Here is a 17959-nt window from a genome sequence, read left to right as displayed (position 1 = left end):
ATTCACAATTTGCGAATTTTGAACACAATTTAAACACTGTGGAGGTAAACACAGACGACCCGAGAGCTCTCGATAAACACTGCTCGTTTATTACTCATCACCACAGAACTGAACACTTTGCCTCCAAAACACAGCAACAACACTTCCTGGGAACTGGGTGTGAGTGGAGCCTTCCAGTGGTCCACCACAACACAACTATATCACTGTGATTGTTACTTTCCACAACAATTAGTTAACACAACAAAACACACCTTTCACCTTTTCATGTGTTTTGAAACTGGGTTTTTGGAGACCTGGAATGTACATTTTTCTGGTCTCTAAAGCACACATAAAGGTTCAAACATTTTTCAAAGTGCAAGTTTGAGGTTTATTTTTTTACAAAGAAATAATTAACACAGTTCAGTGGGCTGCATACTGAACCTGAAGGATCGATTCAATTGTGCTAGTATCAATCAAATACCAATAGCAGAGTTGGTATTGATACTATTTGGATCGATCCGCCCACCTCTAGCAGTAAACAAACCCTCAAGATAAATGGAAAAATATTTAACAGTTAACAAAAAGAAAGGCGGAGAGAGACAGAGATAATGAGACAAACCAAAGTCTCCCGAAAGCTAAGACAAGGAAATATAACCAGTGTATGTAGCTTGGCTTCACTGTGACTACATGCACTTTAAATCTTTTCTGTTACAGACTAAAAAGCAATATTCGTAAAGTTATTCTTTGCTTTAAGTTGATTAATATTTCTTTTTTGTTTTCTTTAATGTTAATAAGGCTACAATGTTATGCAGCAATGTACTTATAGTAACAAATTTGTAGACAAATGATACTATTTATAATTGCAGAGGAGAGTGGCAATTATAACATGAACAACCAGTAGATGACGGTGAGGAGGAGAAACTGATTTGTGATCGAAAAGCACATCAGAGCCTTTGCAGATCCAAAAAGGAGAACTTTGTCCAAAGTATAGATAAAATAGATCCTGATCCTGTGTGAGGATGTTGTTCTCCTGAGTTTCACCGAGGAACTCTAAGCTTTTGGTTGTAGTATGAATCGGTTTCCTAAGTTTTGCGAACATGACGGCTGTGGAGTCAAACTAGGCTCTAATTGGACAAGAGAGCTACGACACATGGCAAGTACTCTCAGAAAAATTATGCTTCTTAAATGGTTCTTCAGATGTCTTTATGGTTCTTTAAAGAAACATCATACGTCAAAAAAACGTTTTATTTTTTGGATGGCTCTTCAGCTATTACAAATGGTTCTTTAAAGAACAAAATGTTTTTCATCCCTAGCTATCTAAGTTTGATGGTGTAAAATGGCAGAAATATTTATTCACTAATGGGAGTGTGAATTATACTGTGGGAAATCCTGGTCTTGTTAGGAGAGACGGCATCCATCCCACTCTGGATGGAGCAGCTAGAAATATGGACAAATTTATTAAACCCCCAATTGCCAACTCAGGGTCTGCAGCCTTAAAGATTCCTTGTGAGAGTTTGATTGTGTGAATAGGTGGTGTGGGTAGAGTGTTAGTTTATTTTAATTGCTTTCTCTCAAATATGTGGATGGAGAGTTTTTGTTCTTGTTGCAACAGAACTGTTACTTTTGGGGAGGAATGGGACCGCAGCGCAAACTGTTCATGATGAGTCTGAGTCTGCAGAGGGTCCCAGTGCACTGCAAGACGTCATGCTTTGTTCCTTTGCCAAAGACGCCACAGTTGCATAGACTGTATATATTAGAGCTGTTCCTTATATTTTGTAACTTGTAATCGTTTGTATTTAATTTAGTACAGTCTGTTACTGTTCTTATTGTCTTGGAGCAACATATGTATTATTATAGGGTCTACCTTACTATATAGAGCACCTTGAGGCGACTGTTGTTGTGATTTGGTGCTTTAAAATTTAAAATAGAATTGAACTGTAACCACATACTTTCATAACGGTTAATAAAGTATTGTGATTCTGATTCTTTTTTTTTTTTTTTTTTTTTTCTGCCTGTCCCGTTTGGCTCTTTTGCCATCAGAATTGTTGTCTAAAGGCAAAGAAAGATGCCCAACGGATTTACTTTACCAAACTGACCATCCCAGCCTTGCCGTAATGGTCCATTTGATTCACCTTTTATTGTTTATTTTATTTTCACTTACTGAATACGGGACAGACTTGACTGGGGGAAAGAAGGGGAGAAAGAAAGAGGGAAAGAGAAACAGCTGAGAAGAGGGACGGGGGAGAAGGGCAAAAGACAAAAACCAACAGAACGGGCAGAGAAAAAAAAATGCATATATCAATCACCTGGATCACCTGCTGAGAAAGAAAAAAGAAAGCAAGCAGAAGAGAACAAGAGTAATAGAATAAACAACATCACAATGATATATGGGAATATGACAGTAAATACTAAATGTTAAACATTATTGTGCAGCACATAAGATCAACAGAACACAGTGTGCTTTCAGGTAGGAGCCAAAAAGGGTGTAGTTTGTGGGTGTGATCACCCGTGTGTACACCTGTGAGCATGGACGCGCTTGTTTTTTGTTTTTTAAAAGGTTCCTTCATGTAATAATCTGCTAGAGGGTGTGGGGGGGCCACAGCCCCGTCCTCCAGGGCGTGAAGCAGGTGTGGAGGAGATCAAAACTCCAGACATCCAGAGGCCCCCAGAACACAAGAGACCAAGGAAGACCAACAGAGGGGCAGCTGCGCCACTGTCCCGGAAAGAGCTGAGGAGAGTCCCAGATGAGGGCTCACTCAGCAGCCGCGGAGCAGAAGCCAGGGGGAGTTGCAGTGACGCGCCCGTGAGCTCCGCCGGCAGCCAGCTGCACCTGAGTGACCGAGCCCCAGGCCGAGAGGCCGGGGGCACCCCACCTCCGAAGTGGCCCGAGCGAGCCCCAGGCTCCAGGCCCCGATAAGCGGCCGCCAAGGAGTGAGCCGGTGTGTACCTGGACGCCCATCCCCGGACACAAAGAACCACCAACGCACCGATGTCTGAGGGGGTCCGCCACTGGCAGGGGAAGTGGTGGTAGGGGGAGATAGGCCTCCAAACCTTGGAGGGCCTGAGATGTCCCCAGATTCTGTGATTCTGATTCTGATACGATGCCACTCTATAGAGGGTCTCCTTCCTTGTTGTCAGCACTGTCAGTCTCATGCTTTGTTGCTGGCCTCCAGCTAGGCCACAGAAAGTGCCCCATCGCCTTCACTTTCACTGTCCCCAAGAGATATGTTTGAAAAACAGTTATTTTGGTAATGCATTTGTTATTAGAAAAGTGACTTTACCAATTATTGACATGGTATAGACAAGCTAGTTATAATTGAGCTACAGCAATTACAGCAAGCTTGTTTTTCAGAATTTTCAATTATTTACAACACTGGAAGAACAACAGACTTTTCATGTACTAAATATGTTTAAAATATGGTTAAATATATTGAAATATACATTTATTTAGTGAACATATGATTTGATGAACATTATATCATTGTAATATTTTTGAAATCATTTGCATTGTTAAAAATGAAAATAAATGAAATAAACAACTATCTGCGACACCTAGTTTTACACTTAGATCCACATAGGGCCATGCAGTGAAAGCAGCATTGCATCTATTTGTTAAACAGATTAACTGAAAACTGCACAAGGAAAATGTAAAAGTAAGCAAAATCAATATCTGACTGTGATGATAATAATGATGTTAGAACCAATTCATTAGAATAAACCAACCAGATTTAGAATAGTGAAATAAAACTCAAGTAAAACTAGGTTATTGCCCCAGTAAGGTAAGATTAAGAAGAAAGTATAAGGATTATAAAGAAAATGGCATCGACAGAAAACAGAAATAGCATCATCACAAGTCAGCCCATGCAAACCGCTAGAGAAGCAACAATGGTGAGTAATTAAAAACTGAAAGCAGAAGAATTCCAGTTCATTCCATAGCAGCTTCTGATTTCCCAAGGTCACAGAACACAGCAGAAGAGCCTTCACCTAAGAAGTGATTAGCCCTGAATCCGGCATAGAGCGGCTGAGTGAATGGAGGAGAGTCATGGTTTTAGAGATGCTGTAGAAGGACAGAATACCTGCTCTGTGATCCAGTTACACTCCAATTCTGTAAGATGGAGGGCTTGAGATAGATGTAAAGTATTCATCTATCTGAGTTTTCTGTTGGGATCTGATCTGTTGCTGGATATCAGAAATGCTTTTCTTGATGAGAAGGAATAGTTGTTGAAGTGTCCTCCCAGTGTCCCTCACAGCTTTATCAGCAGACTGATTAATGGCCTCCACCTCCTGCAGAAGCACCATCACATCTCCTTCTCTGTTCTTGATTCTCTCCTGAGTTTTTTCACGACTTGAGTTGACCTCTTTTTGCCGTTTCAGTCCTTTCTCCTTTCATACAATTCATACAGTAGCTGTGTCCACAGGGTCCATGCGAATTCCATGCTGCGTCGTTTCACCTCTCAAAGACAGTTATGTGAACTAGTTTAATTCTCTAAAATAGTAAGAACATTATTTAAATTACTTTATGTTAATTACACTCTTCTAAGACAAAGTAATTATTTTTTAAATATCAGTAGGATTTTAAAAGCTTGGAGGTTCAAAACTTAACATTTAACATACATCACACACATTTCGAGGATAAAAATCTCCAGATATCAGATCACCTCTCTGTCTCTCTGAAGCTAACTGTGGCTAAATGCACACAGTTAGCTTCAGATCATTTCAGTGTGAATGGGCCGCTTCCTTCAGAATCTCTCTCTCTCTCTCACACACACACACACACACACACACACACACACACACACACACACACCCCTCTGTCTATGAACAGACGTATTCACTAAAGTACGTTGTAAAACAGTGAAAGAAGGCGCAGCAGCGCCTCTTCTTTCTCAGGAGACTGAAAAGATTCGGCATGAGCCCCCGCATCCTCAGGACCTTCTATCACTGTGCCATTGAGAGCATCCTCACTGGATGCATCACCACCTGGTATGGCAACAGCACCGCCTACAACTGCAAAGCTCTCCAGAGAGTAGTGCGGTGCTCTGAACGGATAATTGCAGGTGAGCTTCCCTCCCTCCAAGACATCTACAGGAAGCGCTGCCTGAGGAAAGCGGGGAGGATCATCAAGGACTCCAGTCACCCCAGCCATAAACTGTTCAGACTGCTTCCATCAGGACGGAGGTTCTGCAGCATCCGGTCCCGTACCAGCAGACTGAGAGACAGCTTCTTCCACCAGGCCATCAGACTGCTGAACACGTCATAGACACCTCAGCTTCACTACTGGAACTTTAACATTATGCACTCCATACTGTACAGTAATGCCACTGTTTTGCACATGTCTCACTCTGTATATTTTATTTTATTTATTTTATTTATTGTTTACTCTATTTAATTTGTAAAATATGTGTACACACACACACACACACACACACACACACACACACACACACGTAGAAAAATATTTAGTATACACATCCAGAAATGCATATACTATTATATATTGTACATATATTTATTAGTTTCAGATGTAGCTTGTATTTTGCTTGTTTACATTATTGTATTTTGCACAACTCTGTTGCTTGTGAAGCTCGCACACAAGAATTTCACTCACATGTGCTGTACCAACGTACCTGCACATGTGATGTGGCAATAAAAGTGATTTGATTTGATTTGATTACCCTTGTCTATAAATAAAGACAAGAGCAAAATTAGAGCGCACATCACAGGGCCCCACTCTCGTGTGAGTGCTCTGTGACTGCCCTTGCAAGTAAAAACTGCAGCGTGTGTGTGTGTTTCTACTCTCTGACTCTCAGCTGAAGAAGTGTCTTTAGAATACATCTCTTGACAGTCTTTCATGTGGAACAGCGAAACGCAAGTACGAAACCCAAGGGGTTATCACATGATTTGGAAGGCATTCTGGGCGCAGCCAGCGGATTTCGTTATGTGGGCATTTTGCCGTACCACAGGCAGAAATATTGCCGTTAAGTGCCTTCATAACTTGAATTTTTCATTAAATGGGGTATTCGTAAGCCGGGGTTCCACTGTATTTTGATCTTTTATGTAAGAAGTATTATGCTTTTATGGGAGCTTTTTACATTACCTTTGTCATTAACTTTTTAATTTTTGTGAAATTTATCAGGCCATGCCAAACTGGAATAGGCTTCTTCTTTTTTTTTTTTTTTTTTTTACAGAAACTAATTGCACATGCAAGCAAACCAAAAATTAACCCTTTAAGACCTACCATAGAACCAAGCCCGCCAGAGCTTATATTATATTTTTACATGCTGTGGAGCCATTTTTGGGAGCATTTCAAGTTGCTATACATCAATACAACCATTATAGCCCAGATTTTAATAATATGTCTGCATTAAGTGCATAGTAATTACATAAATTGCAAAAAAGTGCAATAAACTACAAAATAATTGAAAATCGTTTTTGCTTTTTTAACATATATTTCTAGTTAGAGAAATTTAAGAGGCTTATCTCTCAAAACTGTAAATACAAAAAAAGTTGCACAAAATAGTTTCCCACCACAGGAAATTTATTTTGAGTGTCTTCATAGTTTTATTTTTGAAATACACCAATTTTTATATACTGCAGGAAAAACAAAAATAAATATTATAATGCAAATTTGCAAAAAAGCAGCATCTGCATCAAAATAAATTATTTCCAGCAGTGCAATATGAGTCCTAAGCATCCCAGAAACGACACAGAAAGTCATAAAGTCAAACATAACTTTTAAAAACACCAGTATAGGCTCATAAGGCCCTGATGGTAAAAAAAACAAACAAAAAACTACATTTCCGCGAAAATGACATCACTTCCGGTTTTGGGCAGGTAATGGCGGACATGCAAAAGTTCGCGCTGACGTCTATTCCAACGTAGGAAGTGTTATGAACAGCTGATCGGATCGGCAAAGCGTGTTTCTGGAATATTATGTTTTTGTTGCTGCAAGTGCTTTTTATGCAGTTTTTGCAAAGCTTTATGTGGAAGGAAACTGTGACCTAGGACAAGCTGATGGCATAAGATGTAAGTACAACTCCTCCGGTTTCATATGCAAAAAAAATTATTGCGCTAGCTTACATGGTTGCAGAGGTACCGGGATTTAAAAATAGTTACGCAAAACAGAGCGTGCCCGCTCCGACCGGCTCTAAAGGGTTAATAAGCAAGCCTCTGTATGAAAGAGCCAAAGATCCAAAAGTAAGTATCAAGAATCAAAGCAGCTAAGTACTCAGAAAAATTTATAGACACTGAGGACTCATGGACAACAGGAAACAGATGGGGCATCATCCAAAATCTGAGACTACAAGACCGGTCCACGGTTAGGAGAGTACTGGGTTTTCTTTTAGAGACATCTAAAATAGGAATTTTAATTTTTCAACTCGTTGTTGCAAAATAGGCTGAGCGTAAACCAAGTCCCAACTATCATCCTAACCCTAGACCCATTGACTTGGCATTGGTACTTACTGTGTGGTCAGTAGCAAGTTTTGCTTGCTATGAGTGCTTCAGTTTGTCTTTTTTAAACATTCTTCCCTGCAAAATACTCTGTAAGGGTGAACTCATATCATGCACAGTTGCCTTATTTCTTCCTGGAGCATCATTATTGTCAAGATCGCGTGGAGGTTGTGGTGTGAGGACCCTAATGCAGACGAACGAGGCAGAACTGAACTTTAATGAAAAATGAGCCTTTATTGTGGCTAAGAACAAAAACACAAGCCAAACAAAGGAAATAACCAGGGGAGAAACTAACATAAAACCTGAACTGGAAAAACTGAGTACATGAAACATGGAGATGCAGGAAAGGTTAACAGACGAACGGACAACAAACACGGGGACCTCATAAATACACAGAGGGATGAAGAGGGAAGAGGAAACACACGGGTAGCACAGCTGGGGTGAATAAACATAATGACATAACAGGAGGAAGCAAAACTGAACACACTGAACACAGGACACTTGACTGTCAAAATAAAACAGGAAGCACAGAGACGCAGACCTAAGACCATGACACCACACCAGGGATAAACAGGGATGCAAACGGGGAGACGAGATGAAACACAAGGAGAGCAACAAAGGAACAGGTAGGGAGAGGGAGCGAGAGGGGACACGAGAGAGAAGGAGTGAGAGGGGACAAGAGACAGGGGAGTTGCAGAAACATGGATAAACATGACAGACAGGAGAGGACTGGAATGAACCCAAGGAGGGGGAACATGGGAACAGAAAAGGAAATCAAGACGCACCCACACAAACCCAAAGAGAGTAAATGGACTGTTTCTTATATAGTGCTTTTCTACTCTCCCGAGTACTCAGAGCGCTCTATACATCATGCCACATTCTTTCTTTCTATACTTAGTGCTTCCTAACTACTTTCATACTCCAATGAATGCATTGGAGAGCAACTTGGGGTTAGTATCTTGCCCAAGGATACTTGATATGCAGACTAGAGGAGCCATGGATGGAACCACTAACCTTCCGATCAGTAGGTGACCCGTTCTACCTCCTGAGCTACAGCCACCCTAGAGAGGGACGCAGGACAAAGACACAGGGGGGAAAACGGGGGAAACTAGACAATTCAAAATGCAGAATAAATTCCTGACCAACTAATGAACCTAAACATAAACTGTAACTACAGGGGTCCAACAAAGAATGGCCACGCATCATACTGATGTCTTCGGAAATTTATTTCTCTCTCTCTCTCTCTCTCTCTCTCACTCTTGTCTTCAGACACCGTGAAAACTGAAGAAACACAAAGTTTACAACATAAATGTTTTGAGCTTATCAGTCTCTCATATCAGTGTCCATAAACAGTCTTGTGCAAGCAGAACAGAAAAATGCACAATAATGGATATCACAAAAATGTCCTCTCATTACCAGTGTAGAACACGTATGCAACATTATACAAACAATATACATGAAACCATACCGTGTGCGCCTCTTGGACCACATGCAGAATAACATTAACGCTGAGGCTGTAGATGCATCTGTAGCCATGTATCCATGCTAGCTCCACAATGCCATGGTTGTGCTCTCAACCAAACTCTGGTCATGTGACAATTACAAACTTTAGCTCATACAAACTTACAGCACTTTACATATTTAACAAACCCATATTTTGTAATCACATATTTTAGACATGTTTTTTAATTAATGTTACACTTTTATCATCTTATGTTATAAATAAATGAACTAAATTAAGCATGAATCTATCACAGAAACATGAAATAACCAACTTTATTTTAACTGTCTCAGGGACAGTTACATAAACCATAATACAAAATTACACTAAAATACAAGAAAGCTGAAAACGCTGCTTAAAATGACCCAGGACGATCCAATTGTCCCCACTCTCCCACTGGCCTGCACTTATGCTGTCCTTAACAGTCCAGGTGACTTGTGCAGTTGAGTTCATCCTCAACATCTGAAGTCATCTATATCACACACACTTACTGAGGTAATCAATTTTAGGCAATTTTTGTTTTTGCTTAAATGGGGAAGCTGTGACACACTGTCTGCTCACCTCCAGTTAAAGATTTTTAATTACTTTTATTTGTTTTTGTTAATTTTTATAGCAAGTAACACAGACCCATGCTACATCACTGCACTTATAATCTATGCTATATATTTTGCCTGACCTCTTTAGGAGAGACCTCTTTTTCTAGACTATTTGAGCTCACACAGCTCAACACACGATCCAACATAAAGCCAAAATCCAGCGTAGAGCGGCTGAGTGAATGTGGTCTGGACTCTGTGCAGGAGACACATGGTCTTTGAGACACTGTAAAACGACAGCATACCCGCTCTGTGATCCACGTATACTCCTATTCTGGGTGACTGAGGGCCTGAAATGACAGTTCTGATTTTGTTATGTCTCAGTTCATAACCATTTTTGAAACACTCCAGTGCCCAAGAACTGTCATTGTTCCCAAACAGACTTTCATCTCCTGTTCTGCTGATATTCTTGTATGAAACTGCCACTGAAAGTGCTCCTCCACTCCACACCACCTCCCAGTAACAACATCCAGTCAGACTCTCTCTGCTCAGGACTTGATGTCTGTTGATGAATCTGTCTGAGTGATGACTATATAAAAATTTTTTACTCATACATTTGACTTTTTTGTCCCCTTCAAATAAGAGACTTGTGTTTGCTGTGTTAAAATCCAGCGTTAGTTCTTGAGATAGTCCGAGGAACTCAGCTCTGGTTTTGGGTTCAGGTCGAGACATTACTGCATCCACTTCCCCCTCTAACTGTGAGACTGCGGTGCCAAAACGGATTTCCTGTAGTTTACGTTTGAACTCTGACACAGCTGTCATCACATCCTCAAAGTACTGCAAAGTACATGTTTTAATGTTGAGTGATCCAACAGATTCATGCACATGTGACAGTGAGGTGTACGTCTGGAGAAAGTGGGTGTGATCCTGTGTATGAAAGAGCTGCCCCAGCTCAGCATCTTTCCTCTTCAGCACAGTGATCTCATTCTCTATTCTGTCCTGAAGCTCTCTTGCACGACACACTTCAGCTTTCTGACGAGATCTGATCTGCTGTTTTACATCATTAAAGATCTTCTCACTGTCCCTCACTGCTTTATCAGCAGACTGAGTGATGGCTTCCACCTCCTCCTGAAGCACCTTTATGTCTTTTTCTTTGTCCTGGATTCTCTCTTGGATTTTCTTTCGACTCACCCCAAGTTCTCTCCGCTTTTTATTCCTTTCTGCTGTAGCTGAAACTGTGTCATGGCCTTTATGTTCATCCATGGAGCACAAATAACAGATACACTGCTGATCAGTGCGGCAAAATATCTTCATCACCTCACTGTGTTGAGAACAGATGATTTTCTTAAGCCTCTTTGATGTGTCCACCAGCTTGTGTTTCTCAAAGGCAGTAGATTCATAGTGAGGCTGGAGGTGCTGCTCACAGTAAGAGACCAGACACTGCAGACAGGACTTGATGGCTTTCAGTTTCCTCCCAGTGCAGACATCACAGGCCACATCTTTAGGTCCAGCATAGCCATGATCGGCAGGTGAAGCTTGGAGTTCAGTCTTCTGCAGCTCCTCCACTAACTCTGCCAAGACAGTGTTTTTCTTCAAAGCAGGCCTCGGTATGAAGGTCTGTCTGCACTGAGGGCAACTCTGGATGTTCTTCTGATCCTCTTCATCCCAGTAGCTTTTAATACACTTCATACAGTAGCTGTGTCCACAGGGAACAGTGACCGGATCCTTCAGGAGATCCAAACAGATCGAACAGCAGATTTTTTTCTCATCCAGTCTGCTTGTTTGCCGTGCCATTATCGCTCTCAGATAACAGAATGATAAAAAAATATATATATATAGTACTACCGCATTAAAATTAAAAAAGATTTTTTAAAAGCAAATTACACAGAAACTACATCTTCTTTATGCGTGCTTCAATATCTGCATTGCGGCTCGTTTGTAACAGCATCCTGATGTCTTAACTTCTGAGAAGATCTGTGAGAGTGAAGCTGTAGAAAAACACTGAGACTGAACGCAATTGGTTGATTTTATGAATAGTGAGGAAGTTTTCAGCCTGCAAGTCATGCCACGAAGCCACAACTCTTGAGAAAAGCACCATGTGGTTCTACCCACTGTTGACAACACAGAGTATAAGATGCAAATACTAGACACCTTACACAACCTTAACTCAGTCCTTGACAATTTGTAGACAATTTCAAAATAACAATGTTCTTTAAAATGGATCAGTGAGTACCGCTTTGCATTTATCACTCTGTCAGATCCATAAGATTATCATTAGGTATTTCAATGCTGATTACAAACTCGTTTGAGGCTAACAAATGGAAATTAGAACCCAAATTCAGATGTGGAGTTTAAGATCTTGGGAGCGCTTCACAGGGAGTGGGACCGAGGCTGCTATTACTGCATAGATGTCACCAGGAAACCAGCTACATTTCTACTATCAGACCATTCTTTCTTGTGTCAGAGTATAAAAACATGGCAACACAGAGTCCACACCTAGTGAGGAATTTCATCTGTCAGAAAACACAAAAGACCTCAGCTGTGCAGTCCAATAATACAACAGTCAGTTTGGATATTTTAACGCCCCCATGATCAAAAGGCAAGGATGAGCTGCTGCAGCTGAAACTAGATGGTTTTAAGAAGAGAATTTTGAGTGAAGATATTTTCACTTAAACTGTTCCATTTCTGGAAAAATAAGCTTAAATGTCATACATTTAACTGTATTAATGAATATGTATTGAGTTTAAATACTCCAATATTATCCTAGAATGCAACCAACACACATTTACAGTGGTATGCAAAAGTTTGGGTGCCCTTGATAATTTTCATGATTTTCCTTCATAAATCTTCAGTTGGTTGGATCTGCAATTTCATTTAAATGTATCATATAGCAGAGGAACACAATGATATTTGAGAAGTGAAATGAAGTTTATAGGATTTACAGAAAGTGTGCAATAGTTACTTAAACTAAATTGGGCAGGTGCATAAATTTAGGCACCCTTGTCATTTTATTGATTTGAATACCTTTAGCACTAATTATTGGAACATAAAATTTGTTTGGTAAGCTCATTGACCCTTGACCTACATAAGAAAGGGTATTTAAGGTGGCTAATTGCAAGTTTTTCCCCTCTTTGCATCTTCTCTCAAGAGTGGCTACATGGGAGCCTCAAAACAACTCTTAAATGACCTGAAAACAAATATTATTCAACATCATGGTTTAGGGGAAGGATACAAAAAGCTATCTCAGAGATTTCAGCTGTCAGTTTCCACTGTGAGGAACATAGTGAGGAAATGGGAGACCACAGGCACAGTTCTAGTTAAGGCCCGAAGTGACAGGTCAAGTAAAATCTTAGATAAGCAGAGGCAAAGGATGGTGAGAACAGTCAGGGTCAACCCACAGACCAGCTCCAAAGACCTGCAACATCATCTTGCTGCAGATGGTGTCACTGTGCATCGTTCAACTATTCAGCGCACTTTTCACAAGGAGATGCTGTATGGGAGAGTAATGCAGAAGAAGCCTTTTCCACGCACATGCCACAAACAGAGTCGCTTGAGGTATGATTAAGCACATTTGGACAAGCCAGCTTCGTTTTGGAATAAGGTGCTGTGGACTGATGAAACTAAAACTGAGTTATTTAGGCATAACAAGAGGCGGTATGCATGGCGGAAACAGAACACAGCATTCCAAGAGCTAGCCACAGTAAAATATGGTGGCGGTTCCATCATGTTGTGGGGTTTGTGTGACAAGTGCAGGTACTGGGAATCTTGTTAAAGTTGAGGGACACATGGATTCCAGTCAGTATCAGCAGATTCTTGAGAACAATGTTCAAGAATCAGAGACAAAGTTGAAGTTGCACCGGGGCTGGATATTTCAACAAGACAACCACCCAAAACACTGCTCAAAATCTACTAAGACATTCATGCAGAGGATCAAGTACAACGTTCTGGAATGGCCATCTCAGTCCCCAGAGCTGAATATTATTGAAAATCTTAGGTGTTACTTAAAGCGTGTCACGGCCCAGCGGCACGAGGGAACAGAGATGGACACAGGTGCAGAAACCAACCCGGAAGCGAGACGGTAAGAGAACAAAGGATTTATTTTCACCCACAGGCAAACACAAGCAAAAACAAAACGACGCCACCACACTAGTGGCGCGTAGGATAATCTAAGATAACTAAGGGTGACCTAGACACCTCTAGGAGACAGCTGAACAGCAGAGGCAGCGGGGAGGTGGAAGCAGGACTATGTAGGGGCCGGGGCACTGGAATGAGAGGAGATCACGGTCAGTGGGATCCAGCAGACAATCAACGATCCTCCACAGTTAAACTGAGTTGCCTTACTTGGTTTCAGGTGGAGGGGACAGGTGGGGCGGAAGGCCCGGAAGCGGTCGAGATGTGGGGAGGCAGGCAAGTGAGTGGTGGGCCGGCAGGCAACGTCGTATCAGCAGCAAGCGGCCCAGGTCCAGGAAAGGAGGGAGACAAGACCTCCACTCCAGGTGCTACCTCTGAGAACAAGTCATCACACAGGTTCTGGACAGAGCAATAATGCTCCACTTGACTAACATGGGGATAGTAGATACTCAGGCGATGAACGGTTGAGTGCGCAGGTCTGATATACTGCCGGAATAATTGCTCACAGGTGGTCAGCCAGGGAGGAGCAACCAAACTCCACCTAAAGGAGGAGCCGCTGTTGGAGACCTGCAGGTACCCACCCAGATCATGACAAAGCGGGCTGTCCATGCTCGGAAACCATCAAACCTGACTGAACTGGACATGTTTTGTAAAAACAAAATGGTCCAAAATACCACAATCCAGACTCTCATTGGAAGCTATAGGAAGTGTTTGGAGGCTGGTATTTCTACTAAATGTTGATGTAATTTTTCTGTTGGGGTGCCCAAATTTATGTACCTGCCTAATTTAGTTTAAGTTACTATTGCACACTTTCTGTAAATCCTATAAACTTCATTTCACTTCTCAAATACCATTGTGTTCATCTGCTATATATGATATATTTAAATGAAATTGCTGATCCAAACAACCAATGATTTATGAAGGAAAATCATGAAAATTATCAGGGGTGCCCAAACTTTTGCACACCACTGTAAACAGTTAAATAAAACTAAACTAAAAAATTCTTACTGAAAATGAGGTTGGCGAAACTCACGACACAAAAAAGCAGCAAATTTAATGGAACAACATGTAAACTTGTGCATTTTACTGAACAGAGTATGAACAGAGTATAATGAGCTGATTTATATGCACTAAATAACAGCGTGAGTGTTTCACAGTCCTGGAAGAGGAACACCTTGAACTTTGAACACAACTGCTTAAAGATTTCTATAGTTATGATAGTCACAATCTTTATGATCACCTTACATCCTGGTTGGATTTGCTTCAAGAAAACATCTCAAGACCACCTGACATCTGATTGATTTTGATTCTGACTTCACTTCCACATTTGTTGATTCAGCATCATATTAGTGAGGGATGCTTGGGCCTAAAAAAAAATCACCTAGTACCCAGTTGAATGAAATAGATTCAACAGCCTGCTGGAAACATTCCTCAGGGATTTTGCTAAGATCATACAGATCTGCTGGCCATATGTTGTTTACACCGAATTCTGACCCTACCCTCCGAATGTTGCAGAAACTGAGACTCTTCAGATCCGGCAGCACTTCACCAATCTTCTGTTGTGCAGTTTTGGTGAATCAGTGTGAACTGAAGCCTCACTTTTGTATTTTTAGCTCACAGGAATGGCACCTGGTTTGTTCTTCTGCTGCTTATCGACCTGATAGATTGCCAGTTTCTGAAATACCAGCCTGTCTCGCACCGATAACCACGCCACGGTCAAGGTCACTTTCATCACATTCTTGATGCATGCTTAATCATCCAGGTCAGTAAACCCCAAAAAGTTGATTCTGTTCATTTGGACGTTGCATTTTCAGTGGGAGAGCTGAAACGTTTATCCACCTGAAAACGCTACGTCCAGATGAACAGAATCAACTTTTTGGGGTTTCATCACATTCCTCGTTCTGATGCTGTTTGAACTTCAGCAGGCTGTCTTGATCATATCTACCTATCTAAATGCATCAAGTTGCTGCAATATGAATGGCTGATTAGACATTTGCACTAACAAGCAGCAGACCAAGTGTACCAAGTGACTGATTTTTTTAAAATCATTTTTACTTCTATTATTACAAACATAAGCTTTAAAAAAATAAAATAAAATAAAGAATGTGTTAAGAGCACCAGAGCACTTTCCCATAAACTGCTTCATTGATTACAAGAGGAAAAAACACGATACCCATATTACATATCAAACATGATTTACATTACACTGAATTGGTACATCATCATGTTTAGTATTTCATGAATCAATTTAGGCCACAAACTGTTCAATGAAAACAGATCTACAGACCCATGGATCAACACTACAGCCAAACCAGTGATGATTGGTTTCACTGGTTTGGTTCTGCTTTGTTTTGTCTGCAGGCATTTTTATATCACACTTACTCTTTTCTATTTCTAACACTCAGGACATAAAAACACACCCTGTTTCGTGAAACCACTCCTCTTCCTGGAATTATCTGAACCATAAAATACCCTCCCCCTTCTTCCTGTTTGCCCTTTGATCAACATAACTTCCTGTTTTCTGATCCTTCCAAATATATGCCAGAGTGCAGACAACTGACAAGATAGCAAAGCAAGAAAAAGGAACTGAGTTTTGGTTTGGATCGGGTGGCAGGAAGTGAAACTCTCACACACGCACTCTCTCTGAGGTAAAATGGCGCAGCAAGGAATTCAGCTCGACCAGGACAAACTCTGCTGTTCGATCTGTTTGGATCTACTGAAAGATCCTGTGACTATTCCCTGCGGACACAACTACTGCATGAACTGCATCAAATGCTGCTGGGATAGAGGTGATCTGAGGGAGATCCCCTGCTGCCCTCAGTGCAGACAGGCCTTCATACCAAGACCTGCTCTGGTGAAAAACACCATGTTGGCAGAATTAGTGGAGGAGCTGAAGAAAAGCGGACTCCAAGCTCCTCCTGCTGATCACTGCGATGCTGGATCTGAAGATGTGGCCTGTGATTTTTGCATTGGGGAAAAAATGAAAGCTGTCAAGTCGTGTCTGCAGTGTCTGGTCTTTTACTGTGAGCAGCACCTCCAGCCTCACTATGAATCTACTGCCTTCAAAAAACACAAGCTGGTGGACCCCTCCCAGATGAGGATTATCTGCCCTCGCCACAATGAGGTGATGAAGATATTCTGCCGCACTGATCAACAGTGCATTTGTTATCTGTGCTCCATGGATGAGCATAAAGGTCACTGCACTGTCTCCGCTGAAGCAGAAAGGAAAGAGAGGCAGAAAGCACTCGGGGCAAGTCATGAAAAACTCCAGCAGAGACTCCAGGAGAGAGAGGAAGCCAAGAGAGTGTTTCAGCAGGAGGTGGAGGCCATTAATCACTCTGCTGATAAAGCTGTGAGGTGCAGTGAGACGATTTTCACTGAACTGATTAAAACAATTGAGAAAAGAAGATCTGATGTGACCCAGCAGATCAGACTTCAGCAAAAAACTGAGGTCAGTCGGGTTAAAGAGCTTCAGGAGAAGCTGCAGCAGGAGATCTCTGAGCTGAGGAGGAGAAACACTGAGCTGGAGCAGCTTTTCCATACGGAGGACCACACACAGTTTCTCTGCACTTACACCTCACTGTCACACATCAGCGAATGGACAGATTCACCGAGCATCAACATCCGTCCTCTGCGCTACTTTAAGGATGTGACAGCAGCTGTGGCAAAAGCCAGGGATAAAATGCAGGAAATGTTTAGTGATGTTTATACCAACATCTCACAGACAGTGAGTGAAGTGGATGTTTTACTGCCACAACCAGATCCCAAAACAAGAGCTACATTCTTACAGTATTCCTGTCAGCTCACACTGGATCAGAGCACGGCAAACTCATTATTGATATTGTCCGAAGGGAACAGGAAAGTAACAGGAATGCCCACTTTGCTAGCGGCAGTGCAACTGGCAGTGGATTTATATGCCAACAAACCAGAATCACATGCTTTCACTAACAGGTTTCAGGTGCTGAGCAGAGAGACTCTGACTGGACGTTGTTACTGGGAGGTGGAGTGGAGCGGCGGAGGGGTTACAGTGGCAGTCACATACCGGGATATCAGCAGGAAGCAGCAAGAAGAAAGTGAATTCGGACACAATGACAAATCCTGGGCTTTGCAATGTGTTGACCAAAGATGCTTTTTCAAACATAACAAAAGAAAGACTCCCATTTCAGTCTGCCGGCCGTCCAGAGTAGGAGTGTACCTGGATCACAGAGCAGGCATTCTGTCCTTCTACAGAGTCTCTGGCACCATGACTCTCCTCCACAGAGTCCAGACCACATTCACTCAGCCCCTCTGTGCCGGACTCGGACTAGATATGGGATCCACTGCTAAGCTGTCTGACCTCAAATAGACTGGAGTTATTTAACAG

At 41.7% G+C, this 17959-nt stretch overlaps 2 protein-coding genes across 2 annotated transcripts; one reads left to right on the top strand and one right to left on the bottom strand.

Annotated features, from left to right (window-relative positions):
* Positions 1-9636: 9636 nt before the first annotated feature.
* On the bottom strand, positions 9637-11259 carry LOC113026062 (E3 ubiquitin/ISG15 ligase TRIM25-like). The gene has a single exon (XM_026174481.1). It carries the CDS (start codon positions 11257-11259, stop codon positions 9637-9639), a length of 1623 nt encoding a protein of 540 aa, XP_026030266.1.
* Positions 11260-15707: 4448 nt separating this feature from the next.
* LOC113026060 (tripartite motif-containing protein 16-like) lies at positions 15708-17958 on the top strand. The gene has a single exon (XM_026174478.1). The coding sequence runs from the start codon at positions 16250-16252 to the stop codon at positions 17939-17941; it is 1692 nt and encodes a 563-aa protein (XP_026030263.1). The 5' UTR covers positions 15708-16249; the 3' UTR covers positions 17942-17958.
* Position 17959: the final 1 nt, after the last annotated feature.

The sequence above is a fragment of the Astatotilapia calliptera genome, chromosome 7, assembly GCF_900246225.1.
Source record: "Astatotilapia calliptera chromosome 7, fAstCal1.2, whole genome shotgun sequence".
Lineage (NCBI taxonomy): Eukaryota > Metazoa > Chordata > Actinopteri > Cichliformes > Cichlidae > Astatotilapia > Astatotilapia calliptera.
The sequence above is the reverse complement of the archived record's forward strand: the minus strand, read 5'-3'. Positions and strand labels throughout refer to the sequence as shown.